Raw genomic sequence first — 25319 nt, 5'->3', positions numbered from 1 at the left:
TCAAATATATTATGTAACCCAATTTATAATTTTTATTATAACTGTATGATTTTCCTTTGCGTAATGAGCACAAATTTCTTGCTTAATCACGCTAACTGATTGACTTCCATGCTGGAATATGTTTCAATGAATTAAACTTGTCCTAACTTATATATCCAACAACTCCACTTTTATTTTGATATATATCTATATATATATATATATATACGGGTCCCATGAAAATGATGTAATAATAAATATAGTAGTACTTTACAAAATATATATTTTTATTATTTTGACGGTGGATCAACAATCATGACGAGCAAGGAGTAAATTAAAAAAAATCAATTGTTTTTTAGTCAACTGAAATTATTTGTACGTAGGATTTGAGCTATTATATTCAAATATTTCTTCTGAAATAATATTTTTAAAAGTCGAATGTCAAATATTTCGTCTAAGAAAGTGTGCACTAATTTTCTTATTTTATATATGAAATTTGAAGTTTTTGGATTTGAAATTGTATACATTTCTCTCTTTAACTGTTCAATTCATATTCTTGGACGGTACGCGACGTTGTTTGCGACGAGAATGGCAATTTTGCTTTGTTTTTCATTTTTCTTGTGGTAGAGAGATGGAGTTTGTCGTTTGTTTTAAGTCCAAAATATTTTGAAGACAAAAACTGAGCACTTCCTATTTCGATTTGATGCACCGACATGGGCGACCCAACCATTATATCTGAGGCCACTTTGGAGTTTGGTTTATTAAAATAATTAAACGTAAAAATAGAAAATAGTTCAAATTTGGAAATTTAAATGTAGAAGAACAAAAAGTAAGTAGTTCCCCAACGTCCAAATGCATTATAAAACTGAAGCACCGGATAGCGAGAGGAACAAAATTCAGCTTCACTCGAAATAATGTCACACCCCGAATATAAATAAACAAGCGCAACATAATTTTGTTTCATCAAAGTAAAGCAAAAAATGCAGAAACAAAAACATGTCCTGAAATTCATTCAAGAAAAAAAAAATACATTTTTAGAAATTAAACATCTCAGCCCCTTAGATGTTCATAAGAAGTGTGATCATATCCACAATCATCACAGGTCTGTAGAGTTGATCATCATAGATATTTCTTTCTGATCATGTTTAGCGATTTACGGAGTATAATTCCTTGATTGTCGTATACATGTGAATGTATATGTAGCTGCTCCTCCAGTTCTTACCCCAAACAATATCAAGAAACTGAATAAGGATGTGTGGTACGAAAGGAGCAACACGATTGGTATCGCTTCAAGGGAACGAGTCGACGGGTAACTGAATATTTATACTGTCAACCAGATAGCGAAGCTTGACCATGGTAGTGGGACGAGCGGGCACAAATCAATTAGTGTTCTTGGGCTTACTACACCAGCTTCGAGAAACAAATAAGCTAAGTCTGAAGAGCAAAAGTTCTACGAGCAGATCGATACCACCCTCTGCCTGAAATTCTACTCAATGCATGCACACTGAATAATTTGAAAAAAAAATGAAAAAAAAAAATTCTAATGAAGACTTCGATTTTGTAAAAAATACGTCAGTAGCTCAGAGAGTTGCATCTTGTGCTCAAAGAAGAGCCCTTTGCAAGACTCAGAGGTGTCAGAAATAAATAAAAGCACGAGTCATCTTAGCCGCCGTCAAATCCAATCAAGATAAAAAGAACAGTTTCATTGAGAAGATTTGCAAATAGCAAAGGTTTTCAAAAAGCAGTCTCTAAAATTGGCGGAAAAGATTTTTCTTTTATTACGTGAAGAAGGGGAGAAACCTGAAAAAAAACAAAAACTCAAATAAAATAAGAGAGATGGGTTCAAGCAATCAAAAAGCATTAGCCTCATTGAGAAGATTAGACTGTCCACACAAAATTCAGACATATGCTTGTCTTTAATAAATTTATAATCATAGGCTAATCTTCTTTAAACTAAAAAAAAAAAAAACAAATGAACAAAAGCAACGAATATGGTAACAAATACACATCGTTTAAGATCCCATTCCACAAACTATATTTGAGAGAGGAATTCCGATAAAGGATTGATACAATTATCATGGGAATCAACAGATAAGAGCGAAAGACTAAAAACAATTTTAATCACTGATGAATCATGTGAACTATGCTTCAGATCATCACTTGAAACCCTTTCAAAAATTTAAGGAGAAAATGAAAACAAGTCCAAATAATTAAAAGGGAAAAAGATCCAGACAAATATAAACGAAGCACGCCGAAAAAAAATCAGAACATATCTAAGATTCAATAAAGCGGTGGCCTCATAGAGCTGGGTTAGATTGATAGTCCACATATTCCATATATAACAAATATTTATAAAATTAATCGGAAAGAGAAATGCAAACACCGGTCAAAACACATCAAACACTGGACGCAGAAACAATATATATCGAAAACGATTATGGACTCAGTTTATGGGTGGTGATATATCAGGATGGTCGGCAAGGCATCGAGATGCCGTTACGACGAACGAGACCTTGTCACAATTGATCATCATCGCCTAATTATATACAGGGAAAAAAAAACAAGAACCAACGTAAATTGAGGTGCTTAATCGAGTGCTGGCACGAACATCGCGGCGCGGGGCGAAGAAAATGAAAACGATTTCCACTCAGCTGCAAGGATTAGCAGTAATTATGGAGTGGCAGCTGACAGAAAGCTAGGGCTTTGAGAGTGTGGGCTGGCGGCGTCTACAAGAATTGAAAAGCCCGTCATCCACTTACTTGAAATACATGGATAGTAAAATTACGGTTGGGCTCAAAAATCCCGGCTCCTCTTAAAATTTGTGGTGTTTGTCATAGTGGAATATAGATCTGCACCGAAAATTATATCTCTCATTTTTGTCGAAAAATTACGATATTAAAAATATTTATATTGATATTATATTAAAAATTTTGTATATTTGTATACCTATACTCGATATATTAAATTTTTCTTATGTATAATTAATATATCGATTATACCGAAATAATCTCGGTATATCGCCGAAAATTTTCAAATTTCTTAATTTTATTAGTAAGAAAATTCCGATATCGATACAATATCGTATCGAAATTTTGATAAATTCGGTATTTTAGTTAAAGTAATTTTGGTATATCAAAAATTCGATATTTTCTTTCATCATCCCTAGTTGTTTTATTTCCGAATTATCATTTATTAATTATATTTTCTAACTGTTGAAAAAATATATGAAATTTAATATCAAAAAATAATAATATTACTTTATACACATAAGCAAATAAATCAATTTATTATGAGTATTGACAATGAACAAACTAATAAGAAGTAAATTAAGAAAAATAATGAGAAGTAAATTAATGATAATATTAATAAAAATATTTAAAATAGCAAATTGACCAAATTAACGACGATAAACAAAATTTCATAAAATAATTTTTAAAAAATTTGGGTTGGGTATAATTTCTATTAAATTGAAATAACCAATCAAACTGAAACGGTTTGATTTTACATTTGTATAGACAGATTGTTAATTCGATTTGATTTCAGTTATTTTTTTTAAAAAAAAAAAATCGGTAAAATTAAATGAAATGATTTTTTCAATACATATTATTTTTTATTAGATACGATCTTATATTAAGATTTTAAAATAAAACTTATGATTTTAAAATTTAGGGTCACCGTAATTTTTTTTAAATAATAATCAAGTGGAAATGAAGATGGAGGAGTCTGTAAATGAGTTAGAGTTCTTGAAAATGTGTTTTTTTTTATATGCTAAAATTTATGGTTTTTGAACTTCTGTTAGTATATTTATTTAAAAATACAAAAATAAACATATTTTCAACGTTAGTTCAAGGTAAAAACTTGTATGAGACGGTCTCACGGATCGTATTTTGTGAGACAGATATCTTATTTGAGTCATTCATGAAAAATTATTACTTTTTATGCTAAGAGTATTTATTTTTATTGTGAATATCGGTAGGATTGACATGTCTCACAGATAAAGATTCGTGAGATCGTCTCACAAAAGACTTACTCTTATTTCAAATGTCAAAACCATTTATTTTTTTATATATAAAAATGTTTTGAAAATGTTTAACTTATTTAAATGCTTTTTTAACTACAACTTATTGTGTCCAAACTAATGAAAGTGCTTTTATAAGTTTGGACTAAAATATTTGAATTGACGAGAGGATTCCAACCAATTTGATACTCACGGAAAATTTAGGGTCCGCTCCCGGCAAGTGTCACTAGTCCAGACGCAGGTTTTGAAATTACCCTGAGCCTGAAATCACAAATAAGATTGTTAGGAGGGGGCCAGGAGGGTGTCCTGGCGTAGCCCCTCCGACGCTCAAGTCAGCGACTGAGGATATATGGGGGGAGCAGCTAAGGGTGCTGCTGAAAACAAAAGAGAATGAATAACTGAACAATCAAACCTAGTATTTATAGGAAGATACCTGGGCCCTTGATGGGCTTGTCTTCCATATGGGCTAGGGATGGGCCAAGGGTAGTGGGCTCATCCATGTCTTCCATCTGGGCTAGGCCCATCCCTAGGGTATCACCAGTCTCCCCCTCCCGAGTCGAACTGAATCGTATGTTCAAAGTTCGATTAGTTGTGTTGTCCTTGATTTATCGGCGACGAGGACGTACCGTAATAGAAAAATTTATTTCGTTTGTCGTTAACGAACAATGTTTGCCGTTACGAAAATTACGGGAATCGACCTGCCCGGTCAGGTCGTGGGGGTGTGGGGGCAACGCCCCCATAATTTTTTTTTCTTCATTCTCATTTCTCCCTGCTCTGGTCACTAACTCTCCCTCTTACGCCTCATTCGCACGCTCCTCCGCTCGACCGCCCGTGCGCCCGGCGCTCCCACTCGCACTGCAGCCGCGCCGAGCGTTCATCTGCACAGCACCGTCCTCGCCTGCTAACGCGTGCCTCACCACCCTCGCCAGCCCAGCACCCTCGCCCCACACACGCAGCCTCGCCCACATCCCCTCGCTAGCCCTGCCGATCTCGCCCCATGCCCTCACCCGCAGCCTCGCCGCTCGCCCATCACGCCCTCGCCTCGCCCTTCACGCTCGCCCATCACGCCCTCGCCTCGTCCTTCACGCTCGCACAGTCCATCTCGCCCCACGCCCTAGCCTCGCCCTCACACGCAGCCTCACCGCTCGCCCATCACGCCTTCGCCTCGCCCTTCACGCTTGCCCAGCCTATCTAGCCCTCCCCCCTCGCACATCACGCCTCGCCCTCTCACTTCACAGCGCGCCACGCCTCCGCCACGCTCGCCCAGCCCATCTCTGCCGCCCATATACATAGCCTCGCCCACTGCTCCCACGCTCACCCTCGCCCCCGCTTCGCCCCTGCCCCCACGCTCACACTCGCCTCAGCCTCGCCCCCTGCCCAGCTCTCGCCTGCCTGCGCGCCTAGCCTTCACGAGTGCCTGCGCCCTCGCCCTCTGCCACGCCGAGCACTCGCCTCGCCCACAGCACGCCCTGTCGGGCGCCCCTTCCGAGCGCGAGCGCGCCACGCTCGCCTCGGGCTCAGCACTTGTTCGTTCCTGCGATCCTATCTTTCGAGTATTTTGCATTTCAATTTACTGCTTCTCACGAGTTTATCTTTGATGTTATTAAATCACCAGGGCTAATAAAATATCCAACTCTCCTTCTCTTCTACTAGGCGATGTTCTAACAGGAAAATAAAGATTCAACGTCTCCATCCTCTAACTCCTCTGCTGGGTGATACCCTAGCCGAAAAATAAATATTCAACACATCCACCCTCTAACTCCTCTGCTAGGTGATACCCTAGCAGAAAAATAAAGATTCAACACCTCCCACCTCTAACTCTCCTGCTAGGTGATACCTTAGCAGGAAAATAAATATTCAACACCTCCACCCTCTAACTCCTCTGCTAGGTGACACCTTAGCAGGAAAATAAAGATTCAACGTCTCCACCCTCTAACTCATCTGCTAGGTGTGATACCTTAACAGGAAAATTAAAATTCATCACTCCCGCCCTCTAACTCCTCTGCTAGGAGACACCTTAGCAGGAGAATGAAAATTCAACGTCCCCACCCTCTAACTCCTCTGTTAGGTGATACCTTAGCAGGAAAATAAAAATTTTCTTCTACACACTGCTTCTCTACTAGGCGATGCCTTAGTAGGAAAATAAAAATTCAACACCCCCACCCTCTAACTCCTCCGCTAGGTGATACCTTAGCAGGAAAATAAAAATTCATCATCCTCACCCTCTAACTCCTCTGCTAGGTGACACCTTAGCAGGAGAATGAAAATTCAACGTCCCGCCATCTAACTCCTGTGCTAGGTGATACCTTAGCAGGAAAATTAAAATTCAACGTCTCCACCCTCTAACTCCTCTACTAGGTGATACCTTAGCAGGAAATTAAATATTCAACATCCTCACCCTCTAACTCCTCTGCTAGGTGATACCTTAGCAGGAAAATAAAAATTTTTCACACTGCTCCTCTACTAGGCGATGCTTTAGTAGGGAGATAAAAATTCAACACCCCCACCCTCTAACTCCTCCGCTAGGTGAAACCTTAGCAGGAAAATAAAAATTCATCACTCCCGCCCTCTAACTCCTCTGCTAGGTGATACCTTAGCAGGAAAATTAAAATTCAACGCCTCCACCCTCTAACTCCTCTGCTAGGTGATACCTTAGCAGGAAAATAAATATTCAACATCCTCACCCTCTAACTCCTCTGCTAGGTGATACCTTAGAAGGAAAATAAAATTTATCTCCTCCCCAACTCTGCTCCTCTGCTTGACGATGTCTTAGCAGAAAAATAAAATTTTTCTCCTCCCCAACTCTGCTAGGCGATGCCTTAGCAGGAAAATAAAATTTATCTCCTCCCCAACTCTGCTCCTCTGCTAGACGATGTCTTAGTAGGAAAATAAAATTTTTCTCCTCCCCAACTCTGCTAGGCGATGCCTTAGCAGGAAAATAAAATTTATTTCATCCTCAGAATACAACAACATCCATGAAATTAATATAAGAACTTGGCTTTATTAAATTTCAACCGATAACATAAGACAAATTCAGAAATGAAATACAGCAAAATTCAAGTCAAGATTAATATTCTCTAAGATGATAAGTGCTCCCGGGCTTCTTTAGAGCATTAACAAGCGCATTCTCCAACTTTCTTCTCTGCTCCTCTTGTATCTCCACAGAACAAAGTTACCCACTTAGAAGCTTCTGCGAATGACTCTACAACTGTAAGACTGAGCTCAAGCTTCCATGCGAATGCTCGCGACCTCTCTTTTCTTCTTCCTTCACGATTCTTTCATAACAACGACGTGCGACTTTTTGGTCCCCGCACACGACTCCAACTCCCTTTCCCATAGGAAACTTAAGCTTCTGATGATAAGTGGAAGCTACGACTCTAAAATCCTTTAAGGCTGGCTGCCCCAGGATTCCATTATACGATGAGGGAGTATTCACTACGGTAAATGTTATCATCTTTGTCACCCGCCGAGAGTCACGTCCCAAAGATAGGGGAAGAGTAATCTGACCCAGCGGCGGGATGGCATGTCCTGCAAACCCATACAGCGGGGTGGAGACCGGCTCAAACTCAAATTCTTCCACCTTCATTTGATCCAACGTGCTCTTGAACAAGACATTCACGGAGCTTCCATTATCAATAAATTTCCTTGCCACATCATAATTGGCAATGGTGGCCGTCACCACCAAGGCATCGTTATGTGGACTCACAACGCCTCGGAGGTCTTCTGGCCCAAAGCTGATGACGGGGTCTTGTGGTAAGTCTGCACCACTATATATCTCAAAGTTCTCCAATCTTCTCCCATGTGCTTTCCGAGCTCGCCCATAGCCTCCATCGGTAGCACCGCCCGAGATCATATGAATCATTCCTCTCGTAGGGTGATTATCCTCATTCATTCCCCTCCTCGGTTCGACGGGCTCCTGAAGGACATCTTGACCTCGACCTTACCCTCTCTGCTCCCCAACGCCCTGATTTATCCATGGAGGGCCTTGACCACGTCTAGAGGACGGGTGAGACCTCGGTCGACTCCCGGATGCGGATCCTTCTCGTCTGTCCCGCGAAGGAAATCTAGCACTGCGCTCAACCCTTCGTGACTTCTCCCACCTCCTCGCGGGCTCCCTCACGTCCATCACCTTGTCACGACTCCTATCCAGGGGAACATGTGATGAGAATTGTCCTCTACTTCTAGTTCTGTCTTCCTCTCTTTCCCCCGCACCCCTCTTCCTTCCTCCTTTCTCCACTCCCTCAACTCTACTTCATCCGTGCCGATTCTCCATCCTTCTGTACCGTTGGGCATCTTCCAAGTTTACATATTTCTCAGCTCGAGCCAACAGTTCATCATAGCTTGACGGGGGCTTCTTGACCAGCGACTTGAAAAACTCCCCTCCCCTCAATCCTTGTGTGAAGGCACTTATCATGACGTCAGGAGTAGCCGCTGGTATTTCCAGCGCTGCACTGTTGAAACGCTGGACAAATTCTCGTAAAGTTTCATTCTCTTGCTGCTTCATCACGAACATGCTCAAATAATTTTTCTGGTGCCTATTGCTGCTAGCAAATCGATGCAAGAAGGCAGCTGAGAAGTCCTCAAAAGAACGTATAGAGTTGGGCTGCAAAGTGTTAAATCACTGCTGGGCTGACCTCACTAACGTGCCCAGAAAAACCCTACACCTGACTCCATCTGAATATTGGTGCAACAGAGCCGCATTCTCAAATCTCCCCAAATACTCTTCGGGGTCGGTATGTCCATCATATTCTCCAACATTCGGTTGTCGGAAACTCGGGGGAAGTCCTTCTTTCAGAATGGCAAGCGAAAAAGGACTTCCTTTCTTGGGGGCCGGCGCTCTACTTCCCACCTGTTGTCTCAACATCCGTATTTCCTTCCACATCTCTCCAATCTCTGCATTCCCTTCGCTTGGGAGGGGCTGGGTCTCTTCAATTCTGCTCTGCTGGCCCTCAACATTTTCCTCTCGCTCCTGGCGAGTGGTCTGCTCTTCAATGAACACAGCTTCTTGGTTCCTCTTCATAGGCTCATCCACTGTCCGAGTGATAAATTGACCCAACTGCTCCAGGGTCAAGTTCCCCACATTTTCATTAGGATGGAGTTGCTCGACCCTGGTCTCTTGACGAGGTTGTTCGGTTCTTGTCTCTGATGGGGTTGTTCCTGCCTCGCCTCAGCATGAGACTGTTCGAGTCCCCTCTGAGGACGCGATGACGCTGAGTTAACTCTTCTACTCCCTCTTCTCCCTACCATCTCTACGTCTCAACTCAAATATTTCCCACAGACGGCGCCAAGTGATACTCACGGAAAATTTAGGGTCCGCTCCCGGCAAGTGTCACTAGTCCAGACGCAGGTTTTGAAATTACCCTGAGCCTGAAATCACAAATAAGATTGTTAGGAGGGGGCCAGGAGGGTGTCCTGGCGTAGCCCCTCCGACGCTCAAGTCAGCGACTGAGGATATATGGGGGGAGCAGTTAAGGGTGTTGCTGAAAACAAAAAAGAATGAATAACTGAACAATCAAACCTGGTATTTATAGGAAGATACCTGGGCCTTTGATGGGCTTGTCTTCCATGTGGGCTAGGGATGGGCCAAGAGTAGTGGGCTCATTCATGTCTTCCATCTGGGCTAGGCCCATCCCTGGGGTATCACAATTGATTCAAAATGTATGGATTACAAATTATTATATTGGAATGTGGATTAGAACTTTAAACAAAAAACTATAAATCAATGCTTTTTTAAATTTTAAATGTCTGGGAAATTTCCAAACGATCATGCTACAAATTTTGTTAATCTAATATACTTGGAAAAATACGATGATTTTTAAGGGCCGAAAACACATACAAAAGTAGGCTTTGTATGTGTTCAGATATGACGTGTTAAAGACATGAACATGAGAGGTCAACTCTCGCGTGATTCTCTATGTGTCAACTCTATGTTGTATTCATTTATTATACAAAAGTAGGCTTTGAAATGTGATTCTCTATGTGTCAACTCTCAAACGAACAGGTGGACCAAAACAAGTGAAAAATAGAAGACTGATTCGTGATAAATGAAAAATGAGAGACCAAATCGAAAAAAATAACATAAAATGACATGCAACGTGGCGCACAAGTATACGCAAATTCCTCGATCAAATCACCTACAAAAATTTTTGAGTTGAGACGTAGAGATGTTCTGCTGTTCTGTTGAGGCCGCTTGATCTTGAACTTTCTGTGTGGTTCTTTGTGGTTCTTCATCTTCCAATCTTAGAGTACAGGGACCAACTTAAGTTTAAGTTACTAGGATTCACAAATCTGTCTATCTTGTCAACTTAAGTCTAAGTTATTAAGATCCAATATTACTGTTCAAAACGTCACAGTTCCAATGCGGAGTCTCAGATATATTTTCACGGGCAAATAGCATTTTACACCCTTGCGAAATTGCAAAAAATTACGACATTTCCTGTAGATTTTACATCCCGAGTTTTCTAATATCAAGCACATTTAATCGTAGTGTTTTTAAAATTCAAGCAAATTTACTCCGTTTGCAAGGGGTCTGTCTAATTTTAAAAAACCCAGGGTTTTAAATGAAATTAATTTTACATAGAGGGTTTTTAGCTTTTTTGAATTTTGACAGGGGTTGCTGATGCAATTTTCCCATATTTTCCTTACTGCAACCATTTGCCTCTGCCTTGGGTTTTGATTTCTCCTCTTATGGACAATATCTATTTGTTGCATGATGTTGCTATTTTCTTTGATGTCTGATTTGTGAAAGTTTTCTATAATACTTCTAAAACTGTCTTTCCTCTTTTCCTTGTTTTTGTTAATTTATTTGTTTCGTGTCTTAGACAACAATTTAATTTTTGTTGAATCATACAGGTGCCTTGTGAAATTATTTGTCTCGTGTCTCAGCCAACAATTTAATTTTTGTTGAATCATACAGGTGCCTAATGTGACAGATGTTGGACTTACGCCGAGACGAATAAAGAAAATTGCTGTTATTGGTGGAGGATTAACTGGTTCTGGAATAGCCACAACTTTTATTTTGAGCAATATTTATGTTGTTCTGAAAGAAATCAATTCTGATTATCTTCAGAAGGGATTAAAAGCAATTCAAGGTTAGTTAGCATGTGTTTAAATTAATCTTGTAGTTTCAAGTTATAAATTCTAGCAAGAAAACATATGCAATTGTACCTAAGGAAGAAATGGATATAGTGTGATCTGACAATAAATATGAATTTTTACAGTTCGGTGGAGGTTCAAATATTCTCATACTTTCTTCATTTTTCATGTGGTTGTTATGCTGCTTCATACTTTGTATTGCAGTCAATGTCCGAGGTTTGGTATCACGAAAAAAATTGACGCTGGATAAAGCCGAGAAGGCTCTTTTGATGCTTAAAGGTGTTTTAGACTACTCTGAATTGAAGGATGTGGATATGGTCATAGAGGTAGGGCAGATATATAGTGTGTTTGATTTTCTAGAGATATTTGATTTTCTAGAGATATATCTATCAATTCGTCAAATCAAGTGTTTTTTAGAAGGATGCGCGATTCCAAATTATCGTTCCATCGGTGCTTTTTCCACGACTTATTTTACTGAGAATAAGCTGAACATCTTATGATTTTTATTCTAAGAAGCTATATGGAAGTTCGAACTAGAAATCACTGAAAATATGATTTAAAAAGAGTTCTCTTCCATCCATGATTCACTGTCACCGACAAAATTAATTATTGATTTTGATGAAGGAAAGAGAAGATAAGCCTCAATTGATTTGCTACGATGTTTGTGGATTTCCTACATTGTTATCTTTGCGAACTGTGGCTACTAAGAATTAATGTCACAGTTCCCATTTAATGTTCTGCTTTTCTTATATAATTGTCTTAATTGCAGGCTGTCATTGAAAATATTTCCCTAAAACAGAAAATTTTTGAGGATGTTGAGAAGGTGTGTGCTTCGCACTGTATTTTGGCATCAAACACATCTACTATAGACCTCAATATAATTGGAGAAAAGACCAAAGCACAAGATCAGATTGTGGGTGCACATTTTTTCAGGTTGACTCCTTGACAAATTCTGGAATTTAATTCCTCAATTTCACCGAGTTGAAAAAGTAAAGATTAGAAATTATGAATTCTTATTCTTGCTCTTGAGCAGTTCGGATGTTGGCCAAAAGAGCATAGCAATTTGGAGTTTCTTAATATTTGCAATGTTATGATCATTACCATGGCTGTAATGTGGATGTGAAGTGGTGTGAAGATGGAAAAGGACTCTTTGTTTTCTCTCACGAATTGAAATAGAATGTGCTACCTTTGCATTATGTCGGATTGATAAAACACATATAAATAATATTCCACCTTGGTTGCCAAAAGCTTTTTGTAATCCAATTCTCTATCTCCTTTCAATGTAGATGTCATAACTTTGAGTCTAGAAATCTGAACATGGAAAACATATGTTTTGGTCATATAATAATTCCTCTCTTTCTATTAAAAGTCACCAGCCTCGCCTGCGATGCCTTGCCCCCTCATTGAACCCTTTTTTCAATCTGTTAGGATCATATAAGCCACACTGAATACCTTCATTCCAAGTATTCTTGCATTTATATGCTTAGACGGCACTATGGAGAGTTCAAGGAGTTTAATTTAGTTAAATCAATTTGGAACTGTGTATTGTATCGTATTGATAGCAAATTTTGTTTTAGAAATGACTAAATATACTCCAGTTGCTGATTGTGTTGTCACTCTTGACAGTCCTGCCCATGTAATGCCTCTTCTGGAGATCGTGCGGACAGAGAAGACCTCGCCTCAAGTAATTCTTGATCTAATGACAGCTGGAAAGACCATAAAGAAAGTTCCTGTTGTAGTAGGAAACTGCACTGGCTTTGCTGTGAATAGAACTTTCTTTCCATATTCTCAAAGTGCACATCTTTTGGCTAACTTGGGTGTGGACGCTTTCAGAATTGACCAGCTAATCAGTGATTTTGGCCTGCCTATGGGCCCATTCCAGTAATTTTCTTTCCTTTACGTCATGTATGCAACATTAGCCCTTGCATGTCTGTCGGCGACTAGTTATGGCATTTCATTATTGAGTTATTTTATGAAAAGATGTATTTCTCAGTGGCTATTTTATCATATAGTGTTTAGACCCGAGGAATGTTCTTAGAAATCACGTTGATTGAGAATATTGATTCTTGGTAGAGTTTGTTTTTTCACTATGTTCATGTTCCCTTCAGCTGGCAGATTATATATGGAAATGGTTGTAATACCTGGTGCCTTCCAGGCTCCAGGATGTCGCAGGATATGGAGTAGCTGTTGCAGCAACAAAAGAATTTTCTTTGTCCTTTCCTGATCGCACTTTCATATCTCCACTGGTTGATTTGCTTATGAAAAGTGGGAGAAATGGTAGAGATAAGTTATTTTTCTTGCTTAATTTAAAGGTCTTGCATACATCTTCCCTTGCTAATTGTTGGTGCAACTTTGTGCAGGCAAAAATAATGGAAAAGGATATTATATATATGGGAAAGGAAGCAAGCCAAAGCCTGATCCTTCAGTGCTCCCAATAATAGAAAAGTCTAGGAGGCTCACGAATATCATGCCCGGTGGGAAGGTCTGAAAAAGATTTTAAGTTTTCGTTTGCAAACTTGATACGTGATAGTGGTATATTTTGTTGTCTGTTTAGACTTGCTCTTATTCTAAAATTGTATGTGTGATTGAAACTTTTCTGTTATTATCTTTCCCATAAGATCTTCCTTGCAGCCTATAACTGTGACTGATGAAGAAATTATTGAGATGGTACTCTTTCCTGTGGTGAATGAGGCATGTCGTGTTTTGGATGATGGCATAGTTGTCCAAGCATCAGATTTGGATGTTGCTTCTGTTCTTGGCATGAGTTTCCCATCTTATCGGTCACTGTCAGTTTATCACAACAATTTTTTTTTTTAAACTGATCGTTTTCTTCTGGTTTTCTATTCAATCTATGAACTCCACAACTAAAATCATTTTTAACTTTTACACAAGTTTTCAATTTAGTCTATGAACTCCGCAACTCAAATTATTTTAATGTTTACATAAGTAATCAATCGCATGGACCATGTGTCAAGTCAAGTCTTCAATTTTATCAAAGATAGAGTAATGGAGAATAAAAGAAGAATAAAACTGACCACTAAAAATGCCCAGAACTTGATGAGGACATCATGTTTTAAGTTCATAAACTTAGGATTTTATCTCCCTTTTAACTCTTAAATTTTAACTGCTGTAGCCACCAGATGAAAGATTAGACAGTTGAATCTGAGCCAAGTGGTTTTCTGAAAAATGGACTGATAAATTATGCTTGTAAATAGTTATCCTGAGTATATATGATTTCTGTAACCGTGTTCGGGTGGCGGTACTTCTGAATAAAATGGCATATTGTAAATCGGAGAAAGATCAATGACGAGGTTTATCTTTTGTCAACAGTGGTGGTATCGTTTACTGGGCAGACACCATCGGGGCAGACAATATATACAGAAAACTCAAGACACTGTCTGAAGTGTGGTAATTTCTTCAGACCGTCGAACTATTTGACAGAAAGAGCAGCAAGAGGCATCCCATTGGTAAATATCCCTCCAAAAGCTTAAAACTACTTAGTTTAAAAAATTATTTAAAATTGCAATTGCAGCATTTTTTTTACCTTCTGAATCAGCCAGTCTTAAAATTCTTAAAAATCTCAGCAATCTAATTACCAATCCCCTGTGCTTATGTACTAACCAATGTAAACGCCAATTACCTTCAAACTTTTGTTGTTTCTCTTATTTTTAGCCTGAGTCCCCACATTATGCGAATGCTTTCTCACCCCATGTTTTCATGATTATGCTCAATAGTCAACCGCTGTGTTTTCTGGTAACAAGAAGTTCTGTAACCTGTTTTCTCTCTTGAAGTGCAGAAGCACGCGTGTATGTGCGTTTCAAATCTTCTATATAAATGAAGTGTGTGTTACACAACATGTGAAATTTCGAGTTATTGTTAAAAAGTTGTACGAAAAAAACATTACGCATGTTGAATATATATGCTGACTCAATGGTCTCGTTTCTGCAGAGTACACCTGCTCCGACATCTTCAGGAGCTAGGCCACGCCTATAAATGAATTGTCCATCGAAGTCCAATTCAATAATCCCGAGCAAGCATCCTCTAATATGTAGGATGGCGTGTATAATAAATAACACACACCTCTATTTGATATTTATCTAGTGAAATCCATAATGTCTACGTTCCTTGTGAAAACATGAACAACGAAAGTTCAATTGGAGGGAGCACAAACCCCCAAAGATTGACGCTTGTTTGTCTTTTCTTAAAATTATCTAGCAAGACTAAGGGTGTCAATTCGGATGGGTTGGATTGGGTTGAGTAATATTATTATTCAAAATTTGCTCAACCTGAACCCAACCCGAATCCGAGCCAACCCAGAAACTCTTAATCCGAATCAACCCGATCAACCTGATTTTGAATTTTTTATAATTTTTTTAAAGAAAATTAAATAAAATAAAAAAATAATATTTTAATTTAAACACATAATAATAAAATCTCCATATATATGATTTAAATTTGAAATTGTAATTGTAGAAAAGTAAAGTATATTTATTAAATCAAACAAACAATTGTTTAAAAAATAAAAAATGTTCAAAATAATATTAAATTATGAAAATTTATAATATAAATATATAATAAATATTTTTTCAGACATACAATATATAAAATTGTAGGCAATATTTATTAATTATATATATATTTTTTTAAAATAAAATTTTCGGGTCAACCCGGGTTGACTCGAACCCAACCCGATTATTTTTTCCGGGTCAGTTATTGGGTCCAACCCGATCTGACCCGAACCCGAAAATCACAAACTCAAACTTGGTTTTTTTCGGGTTGAATCGTGTCGGGTTGGTGGGTCGTATCTAATTTTGACGCCTTTATATAAGACTTTCCATTACAATTCGCGGAGTCCACATGCTTTGTCTTAACAAACATTAAATATTTATGAGGGTTAAAATTGTGCTCAAATTATGGCGTATAAAATTTTAAATTATTGAGCCAATAAAGAATTTCAATAGACATAACTTAAGAATCATTTTGTTATTATTATTTTATCACTATCATTCATTCCTTTTTATCATAAGAATAAGTATAAAATATTGTTAATTATTATGTTCAATAATATTATCATTGCCATCTCACATTTACAAGAGAGAAACGTTTGCGAAGAAGTCTGTATATTAATTACACTTTTTATATGTTTATTATCAATTAGAGAATATAGATATAGATTAATGTTTGTTTTGAATAATTACGGTATAAGGTTAAAAAAAGAGTGAGAGACTAAACTATAATTTTGAAATAATGAATTAAAAAAACAGACGATGAAACCAAATCATTTGTTTATATAATGGGAAACTTAGAGCGTGTTTGACACAATTTATAAACTTTGAAATTTTGTTTGATAAAACTTTTTAAAAACAAATTATAAGATGTCAAAATAATAATATGCTTTTAAAAAATTGGATACCCACCTTATTTTTTATAATCTTATTTAAATATTTGTTAAAGACCAAATTATTTTTGTATATTTTATAATATCTCAAACATACTCTTGTATAACATAATACATAAATTGATTAATAGTCAATTATTGTTTTTATTTTCAATATAAACTCCATTATAATTAATATCATAATTATACAGTTTTTTGAAATCATGAATCATATTATATCATCAAGTTAATAATAGTAATAATTATGTGGCAGGTAACATGGTTCTATAGTTATAATAATGCATCCTGTCACTGCTCGGTTGTCACAAGTTGGAAGTAAATATCTGCGCAGAAAATGGACATTTCAACCTTAAATTGGTATTAATCAATGAATACATAGAAAATTCTATCTGAAATCTGTAGTAACAATGAACCCTATACTGCTACACCGAAGAAAAGCCAAATCAAACTACGGCCTAATGTTACAGAGATGCAACAGCATGTTTTGGGTGAATGCCGACTAATCCTAACCACATTATAGTTCACGTTCAGTTTTCGCTCTTACATTCCCATTTTCAGCAGCCTGGTGTTATTTTCTGACGGGTTCATTATTGACAGCAGCAACATCTTGACTGACTGTATAAAGCATCCTTGATGGAAGAACAGAATGTTTTGCAGCACCATTGCTTATATGCTGCTGACTTGAAGTTTCAGTTCTTGTAATTATTGTGTCATTGCTGGTTAAATCATTCTCATTACCTGAATCTGTCTGTGCCAATGAAGAATATTTGGCTTCTGCAGAGTGAAAAGGAATATTAGTACATTCCCAAGACGAAAAGAATAATCACGTTCATCATTCATTCATTTCTTCCATCTAAAATTTTCTAAATACCATGAGACGGTTGAACGTCATATTTTAAATTAGCATATACAGTTATCAATTGGACACAAAAAACTCTTGACAAATGGGAAACGAGTATAAACAATACATTATAAGAAACCTGTTGTTCTCACCCAAAGTGAACCACAATGAGATGAAAGTGTCATTTCTAGACTATGCCCTCAATTTCTTTTCCTTAAGAGCTGCAACATTTAAAAACCTGAAGCACTACACTTTGAGAATGGCTTGAGGTAATTTAAAATTTCTCCACGGGTTTGCACCAATACAATTTGAGAAAGTCCTTAGCGAACGGAGCCAACTATTCTAAGATTAGGACACTACTACATGCGAATATCAGAGTTAAAACCAATCATGAAATTCTGAACTTATTAGCGACGGGACGCTCATGCAAAGATTTTACCTCTTTTTTTTTTCTCTTCAAAAAATTCGCGCAGAGTTTCACTGCTATTATATCAATGGGTGGCGGGCAAAAGATTTTAACTAGAAAGCGACCACTGAACTAGTAAACTAGCAAGCCGTCCTATTCTATTACCAGACATAATTACATTACAGATATACAGATGTCCATCTATGAGTTCATTGAATTGATTGCCTGCTTCAAGTTTTATAAAATTTCAGATGCTCAATCATGTCCATACTCCATAAATTTAGATAGCAAAAAGTACAAAATTAAAAGCAGAGAGGATGAACCTTGCCTTTTATATTTCCTAAAGTTATGAGCCTGTTCAGACAATCTCGTAAGGTAGTTAAAATAATTCTTTCTTGCTCTGGATATGCTTCAGCCAGTCTTTGATCACGTGGTAACTGTGATAAAACATTGTTATGGCCTGCTAATCCATTAGGAGAAGCAGTAGTAGGAAACATTGCATCTTGTTCGTCACATATCAGAGCTAATGTACTAGGAGACATTGGCCTTCCTTTTGATAAATCAGCTCCTTCAAAACCACTCTCGACTTTAGTGTTTTCATTCTGGTTTCCACTTGAAGGATCGCATATTAAAGCTTCCTCCGCCACAGAAAGCTTCAGGCTTTGAGACAGATCTTGACTTGATGAAGCCGGTGAATTTTCTCTACAAATCTCTGTACTATTTTCTACTGGTTTTCTCTCTTCTGCAAGAATGCACGAAAAATTTCAGACATAACCAAGGAACATCTGATTATTACTCAAAAGTCTCTTCCGGTGCTTCTCACGTGCATAAAAGAGCAAGCATTGGAGAATGTTATGATCTAAGGATGTATGTAGTTAATGCACAAAAGAACAGCTAAGGCTTCTCTTTTTTGTAATGTTTTGGATACATAATATTTATACTATCACCAAAAGTTAGAACCCAAAGCCAATTCTACCGGGAAATCAATAATTCTACATTTTTATGGCCTCTATCGGAAGGATATAAATTGGACAAGGATACACAATACATAAAAAGGGAGGCATACAAAGACAACAAAACGTGTTTGAATGCTCAGTCTGAACAGTTTACACTACACAGGAGAACATGTCACAAACATATTAATTAAGACAAGAAAGCCAACAGTAATATGGTGTTGTCTCATGCATCTTAGATTTAAGGAACAAAAGGAAAGAAAAACAAATAACAAACACAAGCCCGACAATTCCCTCATGAGATTGTTGAACTGTCTCGGACACTATCCCATGTTGCATAGAGAACATGAGATGGATGGAGAGAATTTTACTCGAATCTCTGTTATTGATAAATATATTTGCTGGAAATCTTCCTTAAAAAATGCCATGTGATAGCAAGTAGAGTGTTAGTGCGTTATCGAAGATGCTACGAGGTAATGGGTAACATTAAAATCAAATGTAATATTGACTCAAATAAAACACAAAATAAATTGGATTATTTAAAAATCCATGTATACCGGAAAGCATCTTTGCAGCTTCTCCCCCATACACCACGAGCACCGAGCAGAGTTCCTTAACGTCCTGAGGCTGAATAATGTCAGCCAAGAGTGACCTTTCAATACAATACAATACAATAGTAAGTTGCTTTAAAGCATACTCCAAATGAATCTCAATTGATATTCATGTATACCTGTAAGTAAACTTTGAAGGGCCCAACACTGATACATTACCATGCTGGGGACCAGAAAGTGAAGGCAGTGAAGGTCCTGAACCCTTAATTTGGTTAGCCTGTCAAAAGAGAAAAAATATCCTATTTGATAATCTTTATTCAAATATAGTGAAGAAGATGTTAACCAGAAGTAACAAGTTTAAACCATCTATCCACATTAAGACATTTCAACTCGCAGACATTATTTTCAACAAGTCCCCATTTATTTCCCACCAATCATATGTGTCGATAGAAATTATCATCATTACTGGTTTTTCCACAAGATAGTTGCAGAAATTTCAATCGGGCTCTCCATGCCACACATGGAGTAACAAAATCTCATATTACTTCAGGTTCAAGCATTACACCTAGACTCGCACTCGAACAAATATATATCAATGTAACAGTGTAATGGTTGAACCCAAACCATTAAAGAAGCTTTCAGTCAAATATTTTGACATCTGATCTCATAATAATAAAAATCCCTTCAAATGCCAGTGTAATGATTTACTTCATCTAGAAATTCCTCAATATATTACAAATCCCTTCAAATGCCTCAGTGTAATGATTTACTTCATCTAGAAATTCCTCAATATATTACAAATCCCTTCAAATTCCACAATGCCTTAAATATATCAGCACTTGTGCCATATCATGAACCTTGCCTCAGACATGAAAATATTCCAGCTAATAATTTTTACTATCAAGTACACGCTCCTCATTTAGAGTCGTAAGCATGACATTAGCATTGGACTTCACCTCTTTAAAACATTTTACTGAGTTCAAATTTTCCAACACAGGACAGATTTATATTTTGTGCTCGTGAGATTAGGCACCAACTTCCTCAGTCACCAAAATGCGGATATGTAGCAATAATAAAGGTACAAAAATAATACGCCAAGTGCAAATAGGGATCATATAATTCATCTCTCATGATTTATTGGTGCAGTTTCAAGTGAAATTTAATGTTTTAGATGTCTTCATTTTTACCCTTAACACAGTGATATGTTAATGTAAGAGTGTGCTATATCAACACACTTTAGCACAGAACTTTTGGAATAAAATTTGAATTTTAAAGAAGCATTATGCACGTCTTAAAAAAGAAAACATGAACATTAATTTGAGAAAGGAGTAAAAACCACAAAATGAACAAAGTCCATGTAGCCTTGGACTGCTCAGACATACTCTAGCAATCTTGTTAACCGCATAATGCAAATTATATCTCGAGAAAATAACAAAAATTTACCTGTTGCAAATGCCCAAGCATGCGCACTGGATCTTGCTTTATTGATCCAAAAAAAAGCTCTTGACCTTTTGGTTTCTTGTTCAATGGGGGAGACCCATAACCAGAAGATCCAATAGCACCTGTGATGGCAGCATTTGCTGCCTGCTGGATATATGCTATGTTGTTTCCATGATCTCCATGAAAGAGTGCTTGCCTCTCCTCGCTTCCTTCATAGTTTTTGCAGTCCACACATTTGCAGTTTTCAGAACAAAGTATATTAGCTTGGAAGCACTCACAGTACTTCTTGAGGCATCCTGATTTCTTACAGTGACATCCTTTATTATGCTTTCCGGTAATTAAACCTTCCCTGGCTTCCTCCTACACACATAATGTTATTGCATGCAATAAACAAAAATTAGAAAATTAGGAGTTCTGGACATACTGGAATGCATAGTCATGCCAGTTATATGCGTACTCCCACAAATAACTTGACTTATGCTTATACTTTTGTGTCAAGTTAATTTGAGTCTCCATCCTTTTCTCCTGGATACTATGATTCACTCTCATGTGTGTTTCTAGCAGTAAATGCCCAAACCATCTTCAGCATATGGACTTAATTTTATCTTCAATTGCCAACATCGAACCTTTTCTCAATTATACTCGTTTCTTTTCAATACATTCTTGTGTCACGCCTATTCTGTCGAAACATTCATCTATAAGAATTACCCAGAACCTCGTCTGAACGATATTTTGCAAAACAATGCCCTCCAAGAAATCAGAACATGGGTAGTCAGCGATTACATGGTTATAAACCTAGGTTTGACTTTCAGTCTCCTAGGAAACTTGAATTTGAAAGAAATTGCTTGTTGGGAGTACCAAGTACCACTTGTATTTCTCTATGTGAGAACACATTTCTTGACGGTCAATTTCAAGGGCGGATTCCAAAGCTCTCAATTATAAAAAAGAAGTTCAGATGATAAATGTCATTGAAGGAAGTGAGAGAAGCAAAAACAAAAACAACATATAAATCAATCACATCTAAGCCAAAAATCAGAACTATTTAAAATGGATTGTAAGGCAATAATCCCGAGCTAAAGCTTTATAGTATAACAATGCATGTTAAAAAGATGACATAGAGCTTTTCACAGTACCCTGCTGTCCCGAGCTCCATGTGGGCTACCGGCTATTTTTGGCCTGAACGCATTAGGATTGCGCTCAAGTGTAGCTTCGACTGCTTCTCTTCTGGCAGCTTCATTCTCAACATTGTTGTGACAATTTACACAGTTGCAGCCATCACAGTATGTTCCAGATGAAAAACATTCACAATACCTGACCACGAAATTGTCAGGACATGCATCGAATTCATTCCGTCAAGATAGGAAGTAGTTTATTCACACACTATATACTCAATAAAATCTAAAGAGCTTTACAAAAATGAAATAAATAAAATAAAAACTAAGGAGATTATTGAAACCATAGGAACACCAACAAGCCAAAATTATCAAATTAAATATGCTAGTGAGTAGTGAAAAATAAAAATGGTGTAATGACAAACATAACCTCGCAAATTTTAGTTAGATAATTAGGGAATAGAAATACCTTCATAAATGGGAAATATCAAATTCATTCCATGTGAAAGTGCAACATTACATGTCAAACACACAAAACAGTTTAATGAATGGTTATCTAAATCTTTGAATAATCATATTAGCTTCATTACCCCTTGTCCCATGCTGTTAATGGAGGACTCTTCAAAACTAGGTTATGCTAATTATTCCCCAATAGCAACTTGTATACAGATGCAAAACATATTCCACGAAACAGATAAAGCTAACCTTGTTCTATCGTCAAATGAATAAATCCAAACAACCACACAACAATCACAAACTTATAATAAAAAATTTAAAGTTATTCAGTTATATCATTATGCTTAACCTCGTGAAATGCCTCACATAGAAAATTATCATATTTTTGTTATATATTCACATAGAATATTTGCGCAGTGTCTGGCACTTTATTCTGAAAATAGCACACAAAGTTTACCACCAAAAATCGAAGCAGATAAAACATTCTACTTATAAACTCATTTGCCACAGAACAAAGAGCATGACAAAGGGCAACCACTCACAGTTTCAAACATCGAGAATGTTTACAGTTACACTGCTTTGGTTTCTTTGGAGTACCATCTTTTACTTCATTCAGATTTGATCTTGATCTTGCTCTTGGTGATTCAGGTTTCCTGTGCAAGGAAGAGAATTCATTTAACTTGCCAGCAAATAAGTGTCCATAGTCCATACAAAGAATAGGAGAGGTGTACTTCAACTACTATAACACATTAAAGAGAGAAGAAAATATAAAAAGACAATCAAACATTTGATCTTTTGATCTTCATATACACAAGCATCATAAAGCAACATCAAAAGAGACGCTAGGGAATCTTCATGAGACATGATGCAAAAAGACTCTTCTAAATCAGTCAGTACACAAAATTAGGATACATAATCCACAAATTTGCTGCAACTGAAAGTATATCAAGTGAAAAGGGAAAAAAATAAACGACAAGGAAAGCTTCTCATGAGCAAAGACCAACTAACATCAATCTCCAAACGAAACACAACAAAAATATGTAGATAATTTATAGAAAGAAGTCATCACGGACAAGGTAAATGAAATTTCTGCAATAAATGCTTATTTATTGGGTCATAATAATCCAACGAACCCAAAATTCCTACAAGAAAGTAATTCAGACAACTAGAAATCTAAGGAACGGAATTACTATCTTTTGCAGTGATACTTATTCATGCATTTTACTGCCAAGAAAGTTATCGTTATAAAATAATCTATTTCCACTTTTCTCCTATTGAAATAGATTTCTCCTATTGAAAAGCTCGGAATTTTTTATGAAAACTTAAGAATTGGCCAACGAAACCTTAAAGGGTTTTAAAAATCAACAATCTGATGCTTCCAAGACTGAATCATTACGACAAAGTTCGATAAAAAAAAAATCAAGTAGTTGCTGAGGCGTTTACACAATAGGGCGTATAGTAGGATGAATGGGTGGCGCAGGTGGCCGCGGAGGCTGTTGCGAAGTCATAAACAGCATCTGTGGCGGTTTTGCTGACAGCTGCTGTGTCGGGTGACTCAGATGGTTCGGCGTTGCTAACTGAAGTGGCTGAGGGTGAACGACGCTCGACGCGCCGCTGCTTAAGCCAGTAAAATCGAGCTGTCTCACAAGCTTCCTCGCCGGGAAATCCGCAGCTGCCGGCGTTGCAGAGTCTTCCGATTGCGATGGCCGATTCTTGGGAAGGAACTCCCCTCCCTCTCTTTGCTCCATTCAAAAAATAATTTCAAAAAAAAAAAATTCCAAAACCCAAACTTAACAATACAATTCACCAAACGGAAATTTTTTCGCAAGTTATAAATTTCAAATAAACAAAAGTCTAATTCTGCGAGCCTTCCTTCTCCCAATTAGACAGATTTCGAATTACAAACCTATCAAAATTCAAAATTTGAAAACTGAAGACTCTCATAATCCACTCAGCTTCAGATTCACGAAAAGAGAATTCCAAGAAAATCTCCAGTCTCCAAATTATCTCGATCAAAGCTACGCGAATCTACATACGTACAATTCATGAATTGCTGGGAAAGTGATGATTTTCGAAAGGGGGGGGCGTTGAGCTCTGTCCTCCCTCTCAGGCTTCGCTTTTGAAATTCAATTTTTGTAATATTTTGACGGTAAGATCAGCATCGTTTACACATCCAACGGCTGTTATCGAGTACGTGAATCGGGCGGTGTAAATTCATAGAACCCGAGGATGTGGCCTTTCTACCGTTGATAACAATCACGTGCGCTAGATTGAGGGCAACTCTATCTTCACAATTTCGTATTTGGGTTGATGTGAAATAGTAAAAATGATTCGTTGGTTTAGAATTTAATTCGTGAGCGAGAAGTAGAGGATAATTGCTCCGTGGTTGTTTCATCAGATTCGTTTTCGAGAAAAGGTAAAAAAAATTAACATATGGCGCTAAACCAGGCGACACCGTTGACTTGTCAGGTAAAAAGGCAAGTGGCTCAATATGCTGTTTACAAAACATATAATATTTTGTGAAGTAATGCATACTAGTAGATCGCATGCGCTTGCGTCTGTAATAATTTTTATAATTTATTTGATTTATATTTAAATAAAAAGCAAAATATAATTATAAAAAATAATAAGAAACTATATTGTAATTTTGATAAAAAATAAAAAAATTAAAAAATGATCTCAATAAAAACTGAACATATAACCTAAACCTCAATAAACAATAATTATATCAGCTAAACTACTTATAAATTGCATTAAAAATTTTAACATTTTATTAATATATAAAATTATTAAAACAGAACATGACACCAAAATTAGTTACTCTAAGTGTCTCAAATTTAATAAAATAGTATAGAAGTATTGATATTTTACACAGCCAAATTGCATATCCTTTTTTACCTAATTCATTGCATATCCTTTTTTACCCAAAATTTTTTATTATTAAAAAAATCAAACTAGTTAATCCGATTATCAATATCAGGGATTGTTCCGTTGCAAAATATGTTATCAGATGGGCATGATAGGGGTGGGAAAGGTTACATCCAAGCTTAGCAATCCTCCTAAGATGACG

The 25319-nt window shown here is 37.1% G+C and overlaps 2 protein-coding genes and 5 non-coding genes across 7 annotated transcripts; 1 reads left to right on the top strand and 6 right to left on the bottom strand.

Moving 5' to 3' along the window:
• Positions 1 to 808: 808 nt before the first annotated feature.
• On the bottom strand, positions 809 to 956 carry LOC142552476 (small nucleolar RNA snoR136). The gene has a single exon (XR_012821804.1). It is a non-coding gene; the product is annotated as a small nucleolar RNA snoR136 (small nucleolar RNA).
• Positions 957 to 1023: 67 nt separating this feature from the next.
• Positions 1024 to 1109, bottom strand: LOC142552418 (small nucleolar RNA SNORD25). The gene has a single exon (XR_012821751.1). It is a non-coding gene; the product is annotated as a small nucleolar RNA SNORD25 (small nucleolar RNA).
• A 447-nt stretch (positions 1110 to 1556) lies between these two features.
• LOC142552463 (small nucleolar RNA snoR1) lies at positions 1557 to 1647 on the bottom strand. Its single transcript, XR_012821792.1, has one exon. It is a non-coding gene; the product is annotated as a small nucleolar RNA snoR1 (small nucleolar RNA).
• A 411-nt stretch (positions 1648 to 2058) lies between these two features.
• LOC142552461 (small nucleolar RNA snR60/Z15/Z230/Z193/J17) lies at positions 2059 to 2148 on the bottom strand. The gene has a single exon (XR_012821790.1). It is a non-coding gene; the product is annotated as a small nucleolar RNA snR60/Z15/Z230/Z193/J17 (small nucleolar RNA).
• Positions 2149 to 2418: 270 nt separating this feature from the next.
• On the bottom strand, positions 2419 to 2517 carry LOC142552462 (small nucleolar RNA Z43). Its single transcript, XR_012821791.1, has one exon. It is a non-coding gene; the product is annotated as a small nucleolar RNA Z43 (small nucleolar RNA).
• A 7825-nt stretch (positions 2518 to 10342) lies between these two features.
• On the top strand, positions 10343 to 15253 carry LOC142551979 (peroxisomal fatty acid beta-oxidation multifunctional protein AIM1-like). The gene is given in 10 exon segments (XM_075661532.1): positions 10343 to 11088; positions 11297 to 11418; positions 11862 to 12025; positions 12719 to 12973; positions 13248 to 13369; positions 13453 to 13574; positions 13724 to 13872; positions 14423 to 14497; positions 14499 to 14559; positions 15041 to 15253. Coding segments are annotated over 9 exon segments (1050 nt in total). The 5' UTR covers positions 10343 to 11088; positions 11297 to 11361; the 3' UTR covers positions 15086 to 15253.
• Positions 15254 to 16783: 1530 nt separating this feature from the next.
• On the bottom strand, positions 16784 to 24541 carry LOC142551978 (protein tesmin/TSO1-like CXC 5). Its single transcript, XM_075661531.1, has 8 exons — positions 23693 to 24541; positions 22792 to 22902; positions 21815 to 21992; positions 20685 to 21041; positions 19421 to 19518; positions 19248 to 19342; positions 18066 to 18479; positions 16784 to 17264 (listed from the first exon to the last, which is right to left on the bottom strand). The coding sequence occupies exons 1-8, from the start codon at positions 23995 to 23997 to the stop codon at positions 17059 to 17061; spliced, it is 1764 nt and encodes a 587-aa protein (XP_075517646.1). The 5' UTR covers positions 23998 to 24541; the 3' UTR covers positions 16784 to 17058.
• Between the last annotated feature and the right edge of the window lie 778 nt (positions 24542 to 25319).

Source organism: Primulina tabacum, chromosome 7 (genome assembly GCF_025594145.1).
Source record: "Primulina tabacum isolate GXHZ01 chromosome 7, ASM2559414v2, whole genome shotgun sequence".
Lineage (NCBI taxonomy): Eukaryota > Viridiplantae > Streptophyta > Magnoliopsida > Lamiales > Gesneriaceae > Primulina > Primulina tabacum.
The sequence above is the reverse complement of the archived record's forward strand: the minus strand, read 5'-3'. Positions and strand labels throughout refer to the sequence as shown.